The sequence below is a fragment of the Lonchura striata genome, chromosome 18 (genome assembly GCF_046129695.1).
Source record: "Lonchura striata isolate bLonStr1 chromosome 18, bLonStr1.mat, whole genome shotgun sequence".
NCBI classification, from domain to species: domain Eukaryota; kingdom Metazoa; phylum Chordata; class Aves; order Passeriformes; family Estrildidae; genus Lonchura; species Lonchura striata.
The window spans coordinates 4390584-4411137 of record NC_134620.1 but is presented as its reverse complement, the minus strand read 5'-3'; the positions used below and the strand labels follow the sequence as shown (position 1 = coordinate 4411137).

At 40.8% G+C, this 20554-nt stretch overlaps 1 protein-coding gene across 1 annotated transcript; it reads right to left on the bottom strand.

The window, feature by feature from the left end:
- Positions 1 to 504: 504 nt before the first annotated feature.
- On the bottom strand, positions 505 to 20347 carry PRR14L (proline rich 14 like). The gene is made up of 9 exons (XM_077787130.1): positions 20293 to 20347; positions 18646 to 19138; positions 17509 to 17590; positions 9962 to 16292; positions 7012 to 7080; positions 6062 to 6227; positions 5672 to 5778; positions 4689 to 4760; positions 505 to 4068 (listed from the first exon to the last, which is right to left on the bottom strand). The coding sequence occupies exons 2-9, from the start codon at positions 19093 to 19095 to the stop codon at positions 3792 to 3794; spliced, it is 7554 nt and encodes a 2517-aa protein (XP_077643256.1). The 5' UTR covers positions 19096 to 19138; positions 20293 to 20347; the 3' UTR covers positions 505 to 3791.
- Between the last annotated feature and the right edge of the window lie 207 nt (positions 20348 to 20554).

Here is a 20554-nt window from a genome sequence, read left to right as displayed (position 1 = left end):
TGCAGCTGATCATGGATAAATTAAAAATCTGGGTTATACACAAGATTTTATGGGTTGGGAGGGGAGAGATCTTTTCTGACACAGACATCACCAATGCTTACTTGGCCTTGATGATCCCATGCTCCAGCTTTGATTCACAAGCATCAGTGTGCCACCTTGCACAGCCTGTGTGGTACATGAACTACTGGCCAGCCTCAGTCTGGAATCTCAGATCTGAGCTGAGCAGAAACTGTTTGTGCTTTCTGTGCTCCCTGGCTCTTGCTACTCTGCTTTCTGAAGAGATGGACACTGCCTCAGTATTCTGAATAGTAGCTGAGATCACACTTAATATCTTTCAGGCTGGGATGAAGAAACACCAGAACTGCTGCTTTGTGTCTCAGTAACAGCACACCCTGTTACCAAACAGTGCTGATCTCTTTGGAGATTTGGCCTTTCCCCCTGCATGTAAGACATTATCATGCATATTGACCCATACAAGCTTAAAAGCCTTAAAAACCTGAAAAGTTCTCAGAAAAATTTATTTCCATAAATTAAAAATACACACAAAAGAAACAGTAAAATTTTAGATTCACACAATATTGAACATAAACAAAATGCCAAGAGCATGATGGAGGCTAATGGCACAAATGTACAAATTCTCATTGAGCTATTTGTTACCTTGAAAGCATCATACAGACTTTTAATCCACAGTTACTATCCACATTCTAGAAAAGCACCTGGAACATAATATACCAAAGGCCCACCTGAAATAAAATACAATGAATGGGAACTGCTTGCAGGAAGTCATATCCAGCAAGCACCAGAACTCAAACGTACGCAGACACAAGCCAGCCAGGAAAATGCTGTACCATACATTAAGGAGCTTTAGCTACTCCAGTCTTAGCATGATGAAGACTATGATTTTTTTTTTTCTTTTTTTTTTTTGAAAGTGATCCTTCCATCTCTGACAATCAGCAAATTTAGCAAAGAGCTGCCTGGCTCTACTAAGAGACAGGACATGGCCAAAGCTTTGCAATCCTTTTCAAGTTGTTCTGGTCATCAGTCTGATGTACTTTCCATGGTGATATAAAAACTGGAGTGGGTCCACTTAATGAAAAAGCAAGTGTACATATCCTTCTTTTTGTACATATTCTTTTTGCTTTTAATTAGCTGTGACAGAAGCAGCTCAGAATGGCAAATGCTCAGCTTTTTCCCAGTTATCACTCCCAGTGTACAAGCAGCAGCCACAAGGAACATAGCTGTTCCCTGAGTGCTGTAAACAGAAACAGAGGTGGGAAAGGGAAAAACAAAAAAGTGCATAAGCAGGACTGACACCTGTATGCTGGAGAGGGGAAGAGATACTTGGTCTCCACTAGCTTACATTGTCATACAAACACTAAACCAAAAGAGAATAATGCTGTGTATTTGGGTTTCCACAAACTAAAGGTCTGCGAGAAGCTAGACAACTGCAACATCATTTTGCAACTCCTCCAATTACTGTAAACTGAAGAGTATTTGAGTGTTTTCTTTGCTCTCTCTCCTGTAGCTTGTAGGAAAAAAGTTAATAAATCTCATTTCAATGCAATCAGAAACAAGAGAGAGCAGGGAAGAAAAAAAAAAAAAAACCCACCCTGAACAAAACTCAACATAACTCAAAGGAAAAGACTCAACACATTCCATGTTTTGAAGCACATTAGAGGTCTGAAGTTCTGGACCCAAGTCTTTCCCTCCCACCCCAATCTTTATTTACTTGAAAGCCCCAGTAAGGTTACAGCTTAATTGTGTCACTGGAAGCCTCCCATATTAATAGAAGGTGAATGAATGCACTGTAAAAATTCCATTCTATAGCATAAATCCATAAAAATATATCTCTCACTCTTGCTACCACTTCCAACTGGTCAATAATTGGGCTAATAAGCCAGCATAGGGAAACTTTCAAACATTTTTAAGAGGCAGTAGATCTTTGTTTTTTAGGGATTTCTTTTTACAAAAATAAACAGCATCAATTAGAATGTTCTACAACAGCCCAGTAAGTTAACCAGAAAAATACTATATCAATATCTTCAAAGTTTGCCTTGCTATTTTACCCTCAAACTCCAAACACTACTACTCTAAATGTGCACTCCTCTTTTTTCTTCAGTCTTCCTGATTAAAGATAATTATCCTTCAAAACAAGAATATAAACTTCTACAAATCCCAGCACATAAGCTAGGAGAAAACAAACCCAGATTAGACTTCTTTCAAGACACAGGCACAGACAGTGTAATAATCCTCTTCCATTTCTCTACTCAAAGCTCTGAAATTCAACAGATTGCTTGTTAACATTCAGTTTTCTGTTTGGTCAGTAACAGAAGTGGTAGAGCAACAGAAGATAATGATGGTACTTGCAGTCCTGCATTTATTGGGACTTTATAAAAAATACCCACCCACTAGATATTTGCTCAATTTGAAGGTAAATAGAAACTCTATTATATGGGTAGATAAATAAGAAAGTGCAAGTTCAAGTGACAAGTAAAAGAAAGAATAGACTAAATTTGAGCATCCAGCAACAACAGCTTTGCCTGAATAACTTCTCTAGGCACTAAGGGACAGAAATTACCTGAACAGCAGCTAGCATTGGAATTATGCTTCAAGTTAAGTTTAACAGAAGTTATGCCAGAAGGGAGCTCTCTTCCTTCCAAAGGTAGAGCTGAGAAATTGGCCAGTGCTGCATCAGATAATTGCATGTGGCCTTACATGACAAAAACAATGTCCACATACTCAGAGGCTCTTGGTACTGCACTGGCTATTATGTACAACAGTGATGTACAGAGAATATCTAATTATGAGCTACAAGAATTGTAAATCTAAAATGGTAAAAAAAAATCCTTCTTGTTGACATTGAAATCAAGTTAGTATGAATGGAATTAAAGTAACTTTAAAACAAGTATCAAAGATTTTGCTGGTCTTCCCTGCATGCAGCAGCTCAGCTCAGTTAAATAAAAATCTCTGCCTATATATCCTGCAGCTTAACACCCTCATGTACTAATTACCTTTTCCTCTGGAGAAGAATTTGGCATCAGCCAAGTAAGTAAAAAAATCTTCTATTTTGGAAAAAATATTACTGGGCACCATTTTTCCTTAAAATGTTACCTTTTTTTGAGTTGAATCATGTTAAAAGAAGCATACACAAAGTGCAAATTATTTAATGTCTAATTATGTGGGGCTTCTGGTGCCTGGAGCCAGGAAGGGCAAAGAAATTTAGAAGGAACCTTCTAAGTTAACAGAAGGAAGAAACAATTGAACACAAACCTAGACAGCTACTTTTAATTATCAAAAGGTTAGTGGTATATCAATAATGTGTTTGCTAAAATTTTTCTTTATCAAACATCATATCTCTTTTGTCAGCTTGTTAAAAACAGCCATTACAGTAACAACAGCAGACTCAAATGTGCAAATGATCTGGAGTACAGAGTTCTAGCATCAGTGAAGGTGCACTACTTCCTCCTTGACACTCCTACTCTACCCCCAAAAGATATTGAAACATAATTAATTAAATATAAGCAGTAATTTCCAGAGGTTGAGAAAGGAAGGGTAAATTTCATATGGCTGTGTTACACTCAAACAGGGACTTAAAAGATTCCCTCCAACAGCATAAAAAAAAAAAAAAAGCAGCACCTTAAAGAGAGTCACAGCCGAAAACTGATTATCAGATGTTAGAACAGAGTGGCAGAAGTCAGTAGATGAAGCCAGTATGAAGAAGTCAGTAGATTTCTCCCAAGGAAAAAAATCCTAAAGAAGCTGACTAGACCGTTTCCAGCTAAGTGACTCCCTCAGATGCTGGAGGCCTGCTCCTGCTCAACCTCCTCTGCAAAAAAGGCTTCAAGGTCCATTAGCTTCTGACTCAGAAGAACATCTAACTCTGCACTCTGCAGTGCAGCTCTTTTTGCTCGGGTGAAACTACCCACTGCTTTGATTTTGCCTCGTGTCTTCCTTTTCCGGGGAAGAGTAAAGTCCTGAAACTCTAGAATCCTCTTTCTCTTCTGCTGGCTGACAGAGATCAAGTGTCCATTTTTCTCCTTGGGCTCCTCAAAGATTGTTTCCAAGCTCCTGGTAAAAAAAAAGAACAGAATTCATTAATACCATAGCAGCAACCACCATACACTGACAAGGAGACTGGGGGATTTCACAACCCAGGTAAACACACTTCTAACTTTTACATTTTTACAGCCCCTCCACACACCTTACACCTCCTACAAGGCACATTACTGGCAGCTGAGTTGTTATTGCTGTACAGACATTTGGGTAGAATCTCTTTGTATTTCAGTTCTAAAGCACAATTATAGAATCTTAATTTTACAGAATAAACAAGTGTGAACATTTAATGATAGGCTGTTATTGTTAGTATTTTAAAGAACAATTCCCTTTGAATTTTGGAAAGTAAGTACCATACTTTGATGGAGACCAGAACGAATGGATAGATGAAAAAATATACAAGTCCATACTTTACCAGCTGCAAATTCTTAGTTCATATTATATTTCACTTTTCCACATTCAAATGGTAAAAGATACTATTTTCAAATTAACTTTCTCCAGAAGTTTAAACTAGACCAATTTCAAGAATATATCTCCCTCTTAGCTTTCATACACATTTCATCTCCTCTCTCACCCCCCCGCCCCCAGTTAATTTACATTTATCTCAAGTTTTCTTATTAGGAAGAAGAACCAACCTGGCAGGAGGAGGGGACTTATAGTTCTTGTTTGTGTAAATTTCTTCTAAACTAAATTCTTTCTTCTTAAGTCTGAAAAAGTAATGACAAATTAATCTAGAAGGAAGAATCTCAACCTCTCTTCACAGCAAGCAGATTTTCAAGAAACAAGTACTGCATTCTGTGCCTAAATGCTAACTAATTATGCTTTAGCTAACTGGGACAAGGAAGAATGAAAAATGAACTCGTTAAGTACATAATTTCATACAGTGTTTTTATAAGATCAGTGTCAAGACATGGCCTTTCTGCAGAGATCAATATTCCTTCCAGCATTCTGTGACAATTTGAAATAATGATGCTCAAAAGGGGAAATCCCCTTCACCTTTTTGTGAAAGCTGAGAAGTTTTACAGTTTAACGGATTAATACTTCACCTCTTAACACCGATTTTAGTTATTGACAATTACCAAGGTGATCTCTGAAGAAATGCATTCCTTTGTGAAAGGTGGTAGCTGTGTTTAGGACAGAAGTCATACTAGAATGAGTAGGACTAATCTAACCAGTATGACTAGCAGTCATACTAAATGACTGGAAAACTTGATCAGCATCTGGCACTGTGATTCCCCATACTTTCACTGAACCAATGCTTCCCTAAGATCATACCGCAAACAAACTGAAAAACTCAACACAATTTGCATCAACAGAACTTCCTAACAGATCCATTCATCTCACTGTACACTGCAGGTTGACTGATTTTTACTTTATCAATAAAAACTTCTTTCTTCTTTAGAAAAATGATTGCATTGCAGCTTGCTTTTTCACAATTTGCCTAAACTCCAGTCAGCACTTTTGATCTAGTTGATAGAGCTGCGTCAATCATTTCTTGTAAAGGAAGTAAACATCAGATGTCACTCAACTGGGGCTGTATAAAATAGTGGTGGTAAAAGAAGCATTTATTGAAATGATTACTCATATGCTTTGAGTCCATTCCAGAGGTATTGCTCACCTTTTTGGTTTGGGTAGTCCCATTGGAGTAAGGTTAGGGTCTGGCTTAGGAACAGTTTTCCTGATTCGGATCTGTGAGACTTTCTTTGGCCTCTTTTCTGGCTCAGTCTTAAGAAAAAAAGATGGAAAAGTTAAAATCAAGGAAATTAAAACCATACCAGTCAACAGAATTCCCTTTTATTCTGAATATACATTATCTATAGCATAAGCATTCCTCTCCGGTTTGCCATCTTCTTTCTGCTTGAATCAAAGCAAGCAGCAGCACAGAGTAGGACCTGCAGCCTGTTTTCTCTCTTCATCTTTAACAGTTACTTGATAATATCCAGCAGCAGCAGCTTCAGCTTCTGGAGAACCAAGAGTCTGAGACATCTAAAATATAAAATGAACTCACTTTTTTCAGTTCTGTGTCATCTTGGGATCTCAGACAGGCTGGAACAGAAGCATCTGCTTCATCAAGGGCAGGGTTCTGGAGCTCAGATGCTGAAAGCCTGGGGGGAGATGGCAATGACTCTGGAAGTGCCTGAGGCTTTGGTAACGGAGGGAATGAAGTTTCCAGACTGTAACAGAGAAAGAAGAGAACAGGTGTAGATTGATACCCACCTGATAATGCAGCAGCATTCCATGCTCTCAGGAGATGTTCCTAAATTGCATATGGGCACAAAAAAACAACACATTTCACAGAAATGGCCCAAGTAAGTGAACTCTGGTACACATATACAGCCCAAACCTGCTGCATCCCACATTGATACTGACACCAACTAAACTGCCAGAGTATTTGAACATGTAATTTTAAACCCATTCTTTTCCTTTTCATACAGCTAAACAGTATACATCTCTATATATCAACTGACAGAAAGGGATCAATTCTCCTTCCTCCAAAGCAAATTTCTTTGGCACAACTATTAATCATACTTTTTGTTTACATATAAAATATAGCTTTGACACCTGCCATCCCTACACTTAGAAGTAGAAGGAAGTTTCAGCACCTATTGACCAGTTGCTAAGGCAGAAAGGACTTATATCCAAGTAAGGGGTCAAATTTCTAATCAAGTAAGGAGTCAAACTTCTATAGTTTCACATATTCAGTTCATAAGAAGTGGCACAACACGGTTGAAAGTAACAGAACTGTTCTGTCCAATGTTCTGTGTGGTGTTTGCATAACTGCCCCTCCACTCCTCCATTACATCACCCAGTCAGCTTACCTCACCTACTCCTTAATCAGAAAGCTGTTCTGAGAGTGAACTGCCAAAAGCTGAAAGCCAAAATGACATAAGCAATGGCTTTCTGAGGAAGGTTATGATCCCACTACTCAGAATAAATACCAACATCCCAGATACTCACCGTATCGCATGGCCTGCGATCTGCAGTGCTCCCATACTCTGTACAGGCAAATGTGGTAACATGGCACAGCTGGGTCAAGGAGGAATGAAAAAACAAAACAAAACAAGACAGAAATTAGGTCTACACTATAAAAAGATGAGGGAAAAATTATTAGTGTAAACTGGACTGTAAGACAAGATGCTCATATCAGGAATGAGAATGAAAGACTAAAATGATACAAAAGAAAGCCACATCTGCTGTTTAGGCAACTAAATTTCATTGTTAGGAAAACTGTCCTGCTTTCCTTTAAAAATGGTAGTAATGAGAAAAGGAAATAAAGGCACAGAAAGAGAGTGAGACAGTAATAATGAAAGTAATAATCATTTCTACATAGTGATTAAAGTCTGAAAATTGTAATTCTTTCTATGAAAGTCTACATTCCTTACTCAAAACATCAAGCTTTTACAATTAAAGTAGCCACAAACCTTGAAAGATTTGGTTACTAAAGAAAATAAGTGCAAAATGGCAACAGTAACAGGTAAAAGGAAGTACTTCCATTAAATTAACTCCCTGTTGTCTCTAACAACCACAAACTGCAACACCCTTACTTGATTGGAATAACCATAAGGGTTGGTAATTACCAGAATTCTATGGCATAAAAGTCAGCACAGCAGTTCTAAGTCCTTTGATATTAAGCTTTACTTTTGTGCCCATATTGTTAACAGCAGGAAATAACTTGGGACAACTTTTTATTACATTCAACAGCAAATCTTGTATTTGCTGTTCTCTCAAACCAACAGTGAAATGCACTTCACTGTTCTAAAGCAAAGATGTTACAGCCAGACAGAAATTCTACAAAGGAAATGAAAACCAGCCGTGCTGGAAGCACAGGCCAGTCCAACTATACATAAAGAGGTCAGAAAGACACACTTGATGTGTTTATCACTTATGTCAGAACTATAACATTTTGTCTCAACGTTGCACACATTATTTCAGTGTTACTGGAACCTGTATAAATATTGTTTTATGCAATAATATTACAAAATTACAAGGACAGAAGGAAATCACTTTAGAAATTTTTAATTCAAATAAGCATTAATTAGAAAAAAACTTCACTGAAAGAATGCTTTTATTATTGACAGTGGAAATTAAGAACTTTAGTTCCTTGTTCTCCTGGTTATTAAGAACACTAATTGTGAGTGAAATATTTGAAAGAGAACAAATCTTTTCCAGATGAAAATGGCCTGCAGGGAACTTTTTTATTTTTCTGATTTTTAATTACCTTAAAACAGGCAAGCATTTCTGTCAGTGGTAGCTGAAACGGCTTTTATACTGCACCAAACATACTTCTTATATTTATGTACCAAACATCTGAGTGGGACAGATTTACATCTGCCTTATACACATAGTTTAAGGTATTTTAGAGGGAAAAAAAACCAAATTGAGTTTTAGGGTATTTTAACTCTGGATTATTTTTCACTTGAAGTGAAGATGTTTGATTTGAATACTCTCCCTTTGGGAAAAACATCACCACTCATAGCAAAGCATGCACTTTTCCAATGACTCCTCATGTCAGGAATGAAATCCTCTTATACATTAGCTAACTGGATATGCTGCCCCGAGCTGCTGAGGAGCCTGCAGGCTTAGGGCTGTGGGAAAACTCCCAAGGAGAGCATGCCTCAGCAACACAAAACACTGAATTCACCATATACACACAACTAAGTTTTAAAGAGATGTTTGTTTCATTTTTAACAATGTGTTCTTTTTAAATTTAGTGCTCAAACTGTACTTTACTGGTATGATCAGTTTCAGAGTATGGAATGAAAATGGAAGCAAGTCCCATAGAAAGTGCTGCAAAAGTTGTCTATGCCATTATTAAAATTAATTTTTTTAGTGCAGACAGCTTTAGAATGGAGCACTCACGCCTGTGGCAGACATTAGAATTGATACCAACAAGTGATAAACTTTTAGGCATATTACCCATTTATACAAAGCGAAGTGCAGCATTTATCTGGCAAGATTTTTGGTCACACTTGTGTCAATTTGTGACATAGGCTAAATTCAACAGTTCTCTACGGACTGCCACACTAATCAAAACAATTAATTAAACAGGCTTTGGTACAGTGCCCATGAAGCTCTCTGTCCAGGAATTGCAAGGTGACAAATTAGGTACTGAACTGCCCTATGTTATTGAGGGATAAAGGTCAAAATCTTTTCTCAAGGACATGCAAAAATCCTGTAACAGAGCTAGGAACTTCTTTCATTCTTTTTATTAGCAAAAAGATCTTAAATGCTCATAACAAAGTAAAATTAAATATGCACAGTAGATTTCAGTCCTCTTCCCACTCGTAACAAGATTGGCACACAGAGAAAAATTCATTATCAGTGTTAACTAGAGCTACATTTGTTTGTGCCAACATCACATATGAAAAGCCATAGCATGCATAAAGAGGTTTCAGTTAGCACAGAATGGTCATGGAATACAATTAAAAATGTTACTGAATGACAGGCCCCCACCCTTTACAATTCTTCCTAACCTGATATTGAGCATTTTACAGTGGTTCCAAGGGGTATTTGTGGCTCAGACCTCTGAAAAAAACTTTCCTACCTCAGAAATCCAGTTCCTCTGCAGTCACTCTGAATACACCTAATGAAGTAGCTCACCTTTTGCATTATATACTCTGATGCATGGTGTGTATATTTTGCAAGGGAGAAGAAAATAGAGTTAGCCATTCTGCCAAAACAGGATAGTATTAAAGAAGTGAAGGCAAATATATTTAAATTCAGCTAAAAGACTGTTCTGTAAGAAAGGATCTTCCACGTTGAGCCATTCCTGGAGCAGAATGTGTAGATCCGGAAAAAGGAGAAATTGACCCTCCAGTGCAAGCTGCAATTACCCTCTCCCTCCCAAAAAGGAGCAAGAATATACCCTGCACACATTTAATCTCAGAAAGAAGTTGATGGGTTTTACCTGTTCTCGATGCCCACACTTGGCTGCCACTTGCAGTGACTGGAATGGAGAGGAGTGATTTCAGAAGGACGGGCAGAAGGACCGTGCTGACTCCATATGGACAACACCCTGCCCAATGAGTATGGCAATGAGGAGACGAGCTCATCAGACACACACCTCGGGTACCTGTCCCCTTTCAAACCCTGTGCCAACTGCGATATAAATAGTCTCTGGATGGTAGGAATATGACTGGTTACATTTCTTCTTCTTGTCCAAATCCTGTAACATCCAGGGGAAGAAAGTGCTAACACTGTGTGGAGGCCAAGCATGGAACAACCTCCTCTTCTTCCAGCTACAGTGTTTCTTCCAGGGTCAGGATGAACAGCAACAGTCCTGGGGGTTGTAGTGGAGTGAGAGGAATGAAGCTCATTATTTACACGGGAATCTTCCTTGAAAGCTGTTGTATCTGAACAGCTCTGAGGCAGGAGAAAAGACAAAGTCCACTTGGAAGCTGGTGCTGGCGTTTCTCTGAAAACTGGGCTGTGATGTACTGAGTGCTGGGATGTAAACCCTCTGAGGTCTGTCACAGGACTGGAGTCCAATTTTATGTGAAAAGAAATTGGGAAAACTGAGGTGTCCAAGAAAGAGGCTGGAGGCTTGTGGCTTAAGTCTGAAGAAAATATTTTGGTAGTTTCTACAGGATAAAGTGCCAAAGGCTGAAAGCTGAACATCTTGGTGCACCACCTGTCAGCCCAGCATGAGTGTATGTTCCTGTTAATGCAAGAAAAGGCTTCCAAGAGATTTTTAGATCTACACGGACTGTACCTGTCACCCACTGGAAGAATTTCAGAAGAATACGGCAGAGGTTCTAAGTTATGGCTGCTTTTGGCAGGGGCCAGGAGCTTGGTGGCCATTGCAGACAACTTCCTCAACAATGCTGGTTCTTTGGTACATTTTCTAAATTTTATGCTGTTCAACAAACTGCACCTCTTGGCCCTCTGCCTTGGCATATGCACAAATCTCATGGCTGTTTCCTTTTCCACTGTCGGTGGTTTACATGGAAAGTACAAAGATTCCAGAAGTGGGTTTTCCTGTTTAGGGAATATTTCCAGGGGAATCTCAGAGACAGGTAAACTTTTAATTTCTCTTTTTTTTGTTACAGTTTTTAGCTGATACAATGTGGGAACTTTTTTGCATGTCCTTCCAGGTTGTATTTTTAATGGAAGAGGTCCTCTTAGTTTATTTGCAGTTCCTCTTCGTTTATTTGTAGTTCCAAAGGCACCAGGGATCCCATCACCCCCTAAATTAAGGTTCAGGTTTTCCATTTCTGAATCCTGAGTCTTCAATAACTCTGAACTAATAAAATCTGTGGTAATCTTTGGCCTTTTAACTTCTTCTAAAGTGCTATGTAGTTTATTTTCACTGCCTCTTACAGCAACAATCTCCTCTGAAGCGTCTCCAAATTTTGTATTTCTAGATGTCATCAACTCAGCTGAAGAGCTGCTTAAGAGTTCAGAACTGTGCAACATACTTGGTTGCAGTGTGATTTTTGCTTTCTCCTGATGTTCTAACTTCTGTTCTTGTTGTGCCTTGCCCAGCTGATGTGGTTTCATCTTTCCATACTTCTTCTGTTTAAATACTTGACCTTCCTCTATTCGATCAAGTCTCTCTGAACATAAAGCCCCATTTTCTTTGCAAATTGCATGAGTTGGTCTTTTGGCCTGGCCTTCTGTTACTTCCTTTACATTATCTTTGCTCCATGCATTTAATTTGTAAGGCACACACGTTTCACTGCAAACCATACAGTTTGGGGATGGTTCTTTGCAACTGTCTGATAGTGTGCTCAGAGGTGGAGAAAACATGGGCGTTGTATCATCCTGCACTTCTGGGGCAGCCTCTGTGTCAGATACAGCTCCAGCCTGACAAGCATGCACAGTTTCTGAAGGTACACTAGTACCTGCTAAGTTTGGGAGCTTTGTATCATTTTGTCTTTCTTTTGAAAGATTATTTAGTTTGGATCTTGGGATTTCTTCCAAAACCTTTCCATAATTCTCAGTCCTGAGAGAGACTATTTTGCTACCAGACTCTTTAGAATCTTCCAACAAAGCCCATGGACAATCTTTGGGCAACCTTCCTCTAGGGGCTACCTCTTTTCCTATCTTCTCTTGTACACAGGTATTCTTAAATTTCTCTTCACTGGTAGGACTTTTTGGTGAGCTCATGTCCATGTCTTTCACAGTTGGCATGCAAAGCCCTTCACCTTTCAGACTTTCTTTACTGTGGGCACAAACTCTTGAGCTTTTGGCACCATTCAGAGAGACAGCTGCTGATTCATTTCCTGAAGATGGAACCTCAATATTGCTGGATTTTTTCTTAACAGAAATTGTTACAGAAAGAATTTTAGTCATTGAAGTATCTTTGCTAAATTTTTTGTCCGCAGATGAAATATCTCTTTGTGTATTCTCAGGTGACATACACAGATTTTCTTTCTCAGGCAAAGAGATGTGAGAGTTCAGAGCTGACACAGTTTCTGAATCCACCCGAGTCTTACTAGACGTTTCTTGGATGTCAAGCTTTTCAGAATGGAATGCACAAATACCCCTTTGATCATCAGTGTCTTTACTAGGCTCAAGAGTTAACTGTGGGCAAGAGTTATTTAAGATAGGAGCTATACTGAGACTTTCTCTGTTTTCTTTATCTGAAATCACATTTGTATTTCCAGGCTTATCTGTATTCTTAAACTTCTGTTGACCAGGAGGACTTTTTGGTGAGCTCATGTCCATGTCTTTCACAGTTGGCATACAAAGTCCCTCACCTTTCAGACTTTCTTTGCTGTGGGCACAAACTCTTGAGCTTTTGGCACCATTCAGAGAGCCAGCTGCTGATTCATTCCCTGAAGATGGAACCTCAATATTGCTGGATTTTTTCTTAACAGAAATTGTTACAGAAAGAATTTTTGTCGTTGAAGTATCTCTGCTAAAAACTTCAGCTGAAGATGAATCACAGTTATCTCTTTGTGTACTCTCGGGTGATGTACACAGGTTTTCTTTCTCAGGCAAAGAGATGTGAGAGTTCAGTGCTGACACAGTTTCTGAATCTGCCTGAGTCTCAACACAAGATTCTTTGATGTCAAACTTTCCAAAACGAGATGGACCAACGCCCCTTTGAGCAATAGTTTCTTTACCAGGCTCAAAAGTTAACTGCGGGCAAGAGTTATTTAATATAGGATTTATACTTAGACTTTCTCTGTTTTCTGTATCTGAAAGCATATTCCTATTTTCTGGCTTGTATGAAAGACTCCCATGAATTAATGAAATGGGCAGAAATTCAGCATTAATTGTATTTTCCTGGTTCTCCATCAACCACTTTATCTTTGGCAAAGATTGCTGCATTTTGTTTCCTGCAAACGCCAGCTCTGCTTTCTCTTTTGCACATTGGATAAAACAAGCCTGCTGTGAGCACTCTGGTTTGTCATCAGAAAAGTCTTCTTCAAGAGCTCCTTTAGTGCTTCTTTCACATCTGTTCTCATGTTCTTGTAGTCTGATTCTCTTCTCTTCAATTAGATCACTAATGGAGTCCATGTATCCTGAAGAAGAATCTTCATTTTTCACACCCATTAAAGAGTCCAAACCCATTACATTCTCTTGTACAGCTCCTTTAAACCTGGCTTCTCTTGCACATTTATGGTCTAAGAGAGGCAGGTCACCACCTGTTTTTAGCAGAGCCTCTTCACTGTGATTAGGATCAGTTTTGTCTCTTTCCACAGAACCACGTATGATTTGTGAGCCAGTGTTTGGTTTGTTGGTTAAACTTTCTAAATACTGCTCACTGCCCAGCACTGGGACATCAGACTCACTCTGCCATGGATGAAACCGATTTCCCAATGAACAAAGGGTCTCTTCTGTTTGGCCAGCACGTCGTGTTGGAACATTCATGCTGTCAAGTGCTGGCTGTGGTTCACAGGTTGAAGTGCTACACTTGGAGGGATCAGCTGTGAGCAGTGGCATTTCTTTCTGATCACATGTGTCGAGTTCTCTCTTCCATGGGCCTAACAGAGAGTTGTAAAATCCAAAATGATGAGCACAGGTGTTTTTGTTCAAATATCTGACTAATTCACTAGTCCTATTTCGCTGATTGCCTTCAGGAGTATTTGGGGAATCCACAGCTCCTGTTTCATCAAATTCATCTGTCTGGGAAGCACGCATGCCAATCTGTTCTTTTGCCTCATCTCTGTCACAAACTATTTCACTGCTCATTACTTTACAATGATCAAATGGTTCCACAACCTCCATATTCTTATTTGAAATCTCATCTCTTGCCAAGGTAGCATTAGACTTCTCTGCAGTATATACTGAGCAAAACATGTTTTTTCCTGTGGGAATATCATTTAACCCACGCAGAGCTATATCTCTGTTGCCCCAGTCATTTTCACAAAGAAGAGATCCACGTGCCAAAGGGGCATGTGCTTCTGGAAAGATGGTTGCCTCTTTACCGTTATATCCTGATGAAGACACTGCTTCCAAATTACCATTTTCTTCAATTCTATCAACTTCAACACCAAAAGAATGACTCTTCAGGAAAACTTCATCCACACTCCTTGATAAAACACAGTAAGTACTGGCAGCTGTACAGTGTTTTTTTATACTCTTATTGTTACAACAACATGTGTGACAATGGTCATTTTCTAAACCAGTGACCACTCTCTCCATATTTCCTGCAGAAGATTTTATATTCATTTGGGATACTCTGCTTGCTGTATTAGAGTTATCAAAAGTAATGGAATTTACAGAAGACTTGAATCTGTCTTTATGAAGCAAAACCTCAGTAACTTGTTCCGCTGTTGTTCCAGAAGCACCAGTTAATTCTTTTCTAGACCAATTATCCCAAACCTTGTCCCTGCATGAAATTTCATTATTAGTACAACGAAGACACTCATTATAATGAGGTTCTCTTGATTTTTGTAAAACAGGAGGTAGAGTTCCATTTAGTGTATAAAACAAATTTGTTTTGTTCCCAGTAGATAAGCTGTCATTACTATCAACTTCTGCAGCTCCAACTAAACGACCAGCCAACTCTTTTGATGTTATATTACTCTCAGATTCCTTTCCAAGCAGTTGTGCCTTGGGTGAGTCTTTTTCTAGCTTGGTACTAAGATGAAGACAGCTGTGCATACTGAGAGGAGGAATTTTATTGCCAGTACTATAAAAGCCCACGTCTCTCTGCCCAGTTTCATGGGAAGCAATGTTACTCGTTTCCACCCACAAACTATTTTCTTTTATATCATTCTTGCCTGGGTCACTGACAGAGAATTGCCACTGGTCCTTTTTCAACTTATCACCTTCTGATGGGAATATTTTAATTTTTTCTTTTGAGAACTCCTCAGGAGATGAAGCAACAGAACTAAAACCTAGAGAATGACACTGCTCAGAATTAGCAGCCTCTTGAGCTTCAGGCCAGCTACAAATTTCAACTTTATCCCCCACAGCAATTTTTGTCCAGACTTCAGCTGCTTCTTTAGATTCAGAGCTGTATGATTTTCCTACAGTAGCAGTTAATTCCCTAGGATCAGTTTTTGCACTAGATAATCCTTTGTTCCTTACTACCGAGATCTGCTCTACCGGTACAGATGTGGACATTTGGTTTTCTAGAAACCCAGTTCCATGATCATAAAGAGTGTGATGTTTGATGTTTTGGGGAAGGTACTTCTGGGGGGTTTCACTGATAATTCCATGAACTGCAGAACTGCTTTCTAGTGGCATATTTCCAAAGTCCAGATAACAGATGCTTTTCAGAACCGGACATAAAACTTCAGAACTCTGCGTGGATAGAGTTCTACAGCTTTCTGCTGAGAACAACTCATGAGGTTCATTTTGCTCAGATACAGGACCCTTAAAGAAGCCATAAGCATCATTTTCTTCATCCTGCTGACAAGTCTGGCAATGAGCAAATGATGTACTGAATTCATTAAGAGGATTTCGTCTGGGTAACTTTTCTTCTCTAATCTCCGTAACAGATACACCATTCCCCCCTGTTCTCAATGGCATGGCAGCATGGGCTTTTGACCCACTATAGTCACTTGTTTTTTGTGGATGATCTGTAGCTGCTCCAACGTCCATGACTTTTACAGGCTCTAAAAAACCTAAGATGCTGGTTTCTGAAACCCCAGCTCTGGCCATGACTGTGTCTACATCTGGGCATTGATTGCTCTCAGGTGGAAGACCTTTACTCACTCTGTCATTCCTGTATCCTGCTTTACTAAATATCCTAGTCCCATCAGCCTTCATACCTTGTACTTCTTCAGTAAGCTTTGGCAGAGTTTCAGCTGTCACCTGAACATTTGCTTGGTTTTCTTCTGCATAAGAAAAAAATAAAGCAAATCAGAAGGCTTAAATTTAGAAGGCATTCAGCTTATTAAATACCTTTTGTTTTTGTACACAACACTCCATGCAGTATTGGTTACCAAAATGTTCTTAAAATTCAGAATTGATGCTAACAATTTTACTACAAGTCTTTAGAGGAAAAAACAAACTACTCCACCACAACGGCGATGGAGTAAGGCAAAAAACCCAATCCTTGTCAATACAGACATTTCCATGATCAGCACACATTCCAAGTCCCATACATTTCAGATTCCTCTAATATCAAGCTAGGTGAATGCAGGTCCTGTAACTTAACATGCAGGAAGCCATGGCCAGCATTAAAAGAATGCTTATTTGTAACATCAAAATTCAGCATAGGCTGGAGCTTGATCTGCTCCAGCCTAGAAATAGGGCTGGCCATTGTGTGGCCATTTCCATTTCTTCTTCCTAGGAGACATGTCTGTCAGTAACTCATCCATAAGGGAAAACAAGACATATCTCTTCTGCTCAAAAAATTTGGATTATTCATAACATTCTTTTCTGTAAAATCACAAAGAAGGTGCTAATTAAAAAAATTACAGTTACTGTAGAATATCTTCATACTCAAAACTTTACAGGGAACCTGTTTACTCAGACTTCTGCAGATCTTCTCCCTATTTTCTAGCAAGCACCAAGACTAGATGGCATTCGTCAGCTAAATACAAGTTTAAGTAATGACAGCAGGGTGGGAAAAAGAAAATAATTACTAGATGTAGGAAAAGTGACCAAAGTACTTGGAGCTAAAAAATTATGGAGGATTATAATGAAATTAATAATTACTTTAGCTGTCCTCTTTCTTTGGATTCTGCACTTTTCACTTTACTTTTTAGAACACTCAAAAATAATAATACTTTTATATATATATATATACTATTACTGCTCTCATGCACTCCATCTTTGAAACTGAAGGAAATGCTAAACATCTGCTATTAGCAACCTCTTCTGCTTTAGAAACAAATTACTAAAACACATCTTCTACACAACAGGTGTTGAAGAAAATACATACCCTGCCAGGAGAAAGTAAAGCATTAAGTTTTGATATTGTTATAGTGACACAAGGTAACGCTTTCTAAATGAACCATCCCACAATCACTCATCCATTTTAAATTAACAATAAATAACTGGGAGAGAAGCAGGGGCTGGATAGGGATGTACAGCTAAAATAACTACCTGTGTTCCTCAGGGATTCTGCAATTTCAGTGCAATAGGTTCTCAAAGACTTTGCCTCTTGCTCATTTAAGTGAGGGTCCTCCTGAAACAAGACAGAAATATGGATTTGGTTAGACATGGTTAGTTATGGTTAGACAGAAAAATGGTTAGATTTCCTGAAGTGTTTCATGTGTCAGGGACTGCATCTTCTCAGCTGGGTTAGTTCAGAATAAGAAATTCACTAAGAAACCTTCAGACACATCAGCCTTGGCCTGAGGCAGCCTTGCAGTGCAAGGGCTTCACAGAGCACTAAGGACATATCCCCAAAACATTGCTGTATTTAGCAGATCAAATTTAAGTACATGGCTTAAAATGCAAATTGTTGGAAACTGGAATGAGAAGACAGTCTCCATGTCTAGTTCACACCCCCAAACCACTACCACTAGACTTCTGGGAAGATGTGTGTATTTTCTGTCTCTACTAGAACTACAATTCCTTGGGCTCAAAACCACAAACCCAGGAACAGGTGACCTAGATCTGCCAGCAAAACCACCCAACCATGATCCCACAACCTAACTACATGCATTTAGAAATATGTGAAAACTCATCCTTAAAACTGAAGGACTATAAAGAATTTAAATGATTTTAATTTCACAAAAGTGATAAATCAATTTTTACAAATGTCAGATAAATCAAACAGATATCAAAATTTGGAATTAAACACATAAAATTATGCAACATCCGATAATTAAAACCTTCAGCTGTGCGCTTTTTCTGTTGCATATCTGCACCATTCCAACAGTATTTAAGCAAGTGAAAACACTGGTATTTTAAAATACTGCTCATCTACTGAATTATTGTCTGATTTTTCACTGGACCCACAATAATCCAGATACTGATACACACACACCCTGGATGTGTCCAAGGCCAGGCTGGACAGGGCTCTGAGCAACCTGGTCTAGTGGAAGGTCTCCCTGCCCATGGCAGGGGGTTGGAACAAGGTGACCTTCAAGGTCCTCTTCCCACCCAAACTATTTTATGATTCTATACTAGAAGACACAAAAAAGAACCAAGAAACCCATTACCAAACCCAGTGCCTAGTGGCTCTAACCCTAAATTCAAATTATCATGCAGGGATTCATTTCTGCATTCACTTACTTGTTCTGACCAACTTTCCCCCAGAGTTAAAGGGCAACATTCAGCATGATGGGCCTCAGCACCTTGTGCCTCTTCATCTTCTTTCTGGTGTCCATCACTAGAACAGTATAGTTTCCTAAAGTGTCTTTTTCTGCTTTTTTCATTCTCTGGAAGGTCTCCAGCCTGTAGTAATTCTTCAGGAAAAGATTCTGCTGGCCCATGAGAAATCACCTGGAGCACATCACCCAAATCCTCTGTCTTCTGGCAAAAGTTTCCTGTGGCAGTAGTCCATGGCCCATCCCTGTGTGCCAGCACGGGTACTGGCCCATCAGACTGTGCATCTAATCCAAGGCTGGGCCCTGGCACTGCCATGGGTTCCCTGGAGATGCTCTCTGGCAGTCCAGTGTACAACTCCTCTAGTACAGCAGACACAGAAGAATCAAGGAGAGACTCCACCCCAGATGAGAGCATCAGGGCTGTTGAAGATCAGTTGCCCTGAGCTTTTCAGTTTATCCTAAAAATAAAAGCAACATTAGACAACGTACATTGAATTAACCATAGAAAACCCTGAGCTGGAAGGGACCCGCAAGGATCACTGAAATCCAGCTACTGGACTAGATTAAAAGGAAAAGCTTAATTCCTCAAGATTCAAGTATATATGTTTAAGAAAGATACTTCCAAATACGTCTTTAAGAAAGGAGCTGAGAAAGTTTTGAGCATATAGGGAAATGCTTCATGAACAAAAGAAGAGAGTAAAGCCAAAAAGATATTCCCAAGTCTCATTTTCACATTCAAACATCTCCCTGCAGATTTAACCACATCTTCTGAATAACATGAGAAGAGGTTATAAAGCAAATCACCGGGGCTTGTATCAGACATCCTTCTCCTTCACTAGAACTAAAGCATTGTTTGATGTCCTGGGATTTTCATGAGTTTCTAGTTTTTGGAAAAAAACTCCAACTTTTCTTCACATCCTCTGCCTCAAACGAACAGTCTCTAAGCCATCGGCCGGCAGGCTGTGCCTGTCAGCTTCTCTCATGTGCGCACTCTGTCCTGGCTCGCGGTACAGAGGATGCCTCGTGCCAGGGCACAGCCCCGGTCCCGGATCCTCTCCGGTGCGCGGCAGCTGCTCCGGCCGAACTGACACCGCTCCTCTCGGCACCGGGAAAAGCCCGAGGGAAACGCCGCCGTCAAATCGCTCCCGAAGGCTCACGGACAGGAACGGACTAAGCCAGGCCTTTAGAGGCCATCAGCTACTCAGTTTACCAAAACACGGGCTCATCAGCCCAGCCTTGGGCTGTGCTCTTGAGGCAAGAGCAGCCTGTGCAGAAACGGGCGAAACTCGCAGCAGGCTCCAGGGAACACGCGAGGCCGCTCGTCCCCGGGAGAGCATCGCCCTCCCGGCGGTGCCGCCCGAGCGCAGCCGCGCCGGGACCGGGGGCGACCCTTTGTGCCGAGCGCCGCAGCAGCGCCGACGGGCTCGGCCCCGAGCCCCGCTCCTTCTCCGCGGCAGCAGCCCCCGAGGGTCCGCAGCCGCCCTGCGGCGGCGCACCGGAGATCGCCGCTCTCGGTAATCACACAACCGCCGGTGTCTCCCCCGCCCCCGGGCTGGCGGGACGCCGGCACAGCCCCGCGCCCCGCGCCCCGCGCCCCGCCCGGTGCCGGTACCTGAGCGGCGGCGGCCGCCGGCCCCGCTGCGCGCGCCCGCCGCGCCGCGCCCCGCACGCATCATTTCCGCATCCGGGGCGGGCGGGCGCGGCCGCTGCTGTGGCCCCGCCTCACCGGGCCGGGGCCCCTCCGGCCCCGCCCCCGCACCGGGCGTGCCCCGCCCGCTCCGTCCCGCGGTGGCGGCGCCGTCGTCACGTGGCGCGCGGCCCCGGACGCGGAAGTGCCGCGCGGTGCCCGCGGGACGCGCGCCGGCGGGCCGGGG

Bases quoted from the DNA above. Each gene is read 5' to 3' on its own strand.
- PRR14L (XM_077787130.1), bottom strand. From the start codon at position 19,095: ATGCTCTCATCTGGGGTGGAGTCTCTCCTTGATTCTTCTGTGTCTGCT. The intron at 17,591-18,645 runs GTAAGTGAATGC...GTCTTGTTTCAG, and splicing joins GGGAAAGTTGGTCAGAACAA to GAGGACCCTCACTTAAATGA. The intron at 16,293-17,508 runs GTAGTTATTTTA...TTTCTTATGCAG, and splicing joins AGAATCCCTGAGGAACACAG to AAGAAAACCAAGCAAATGTT.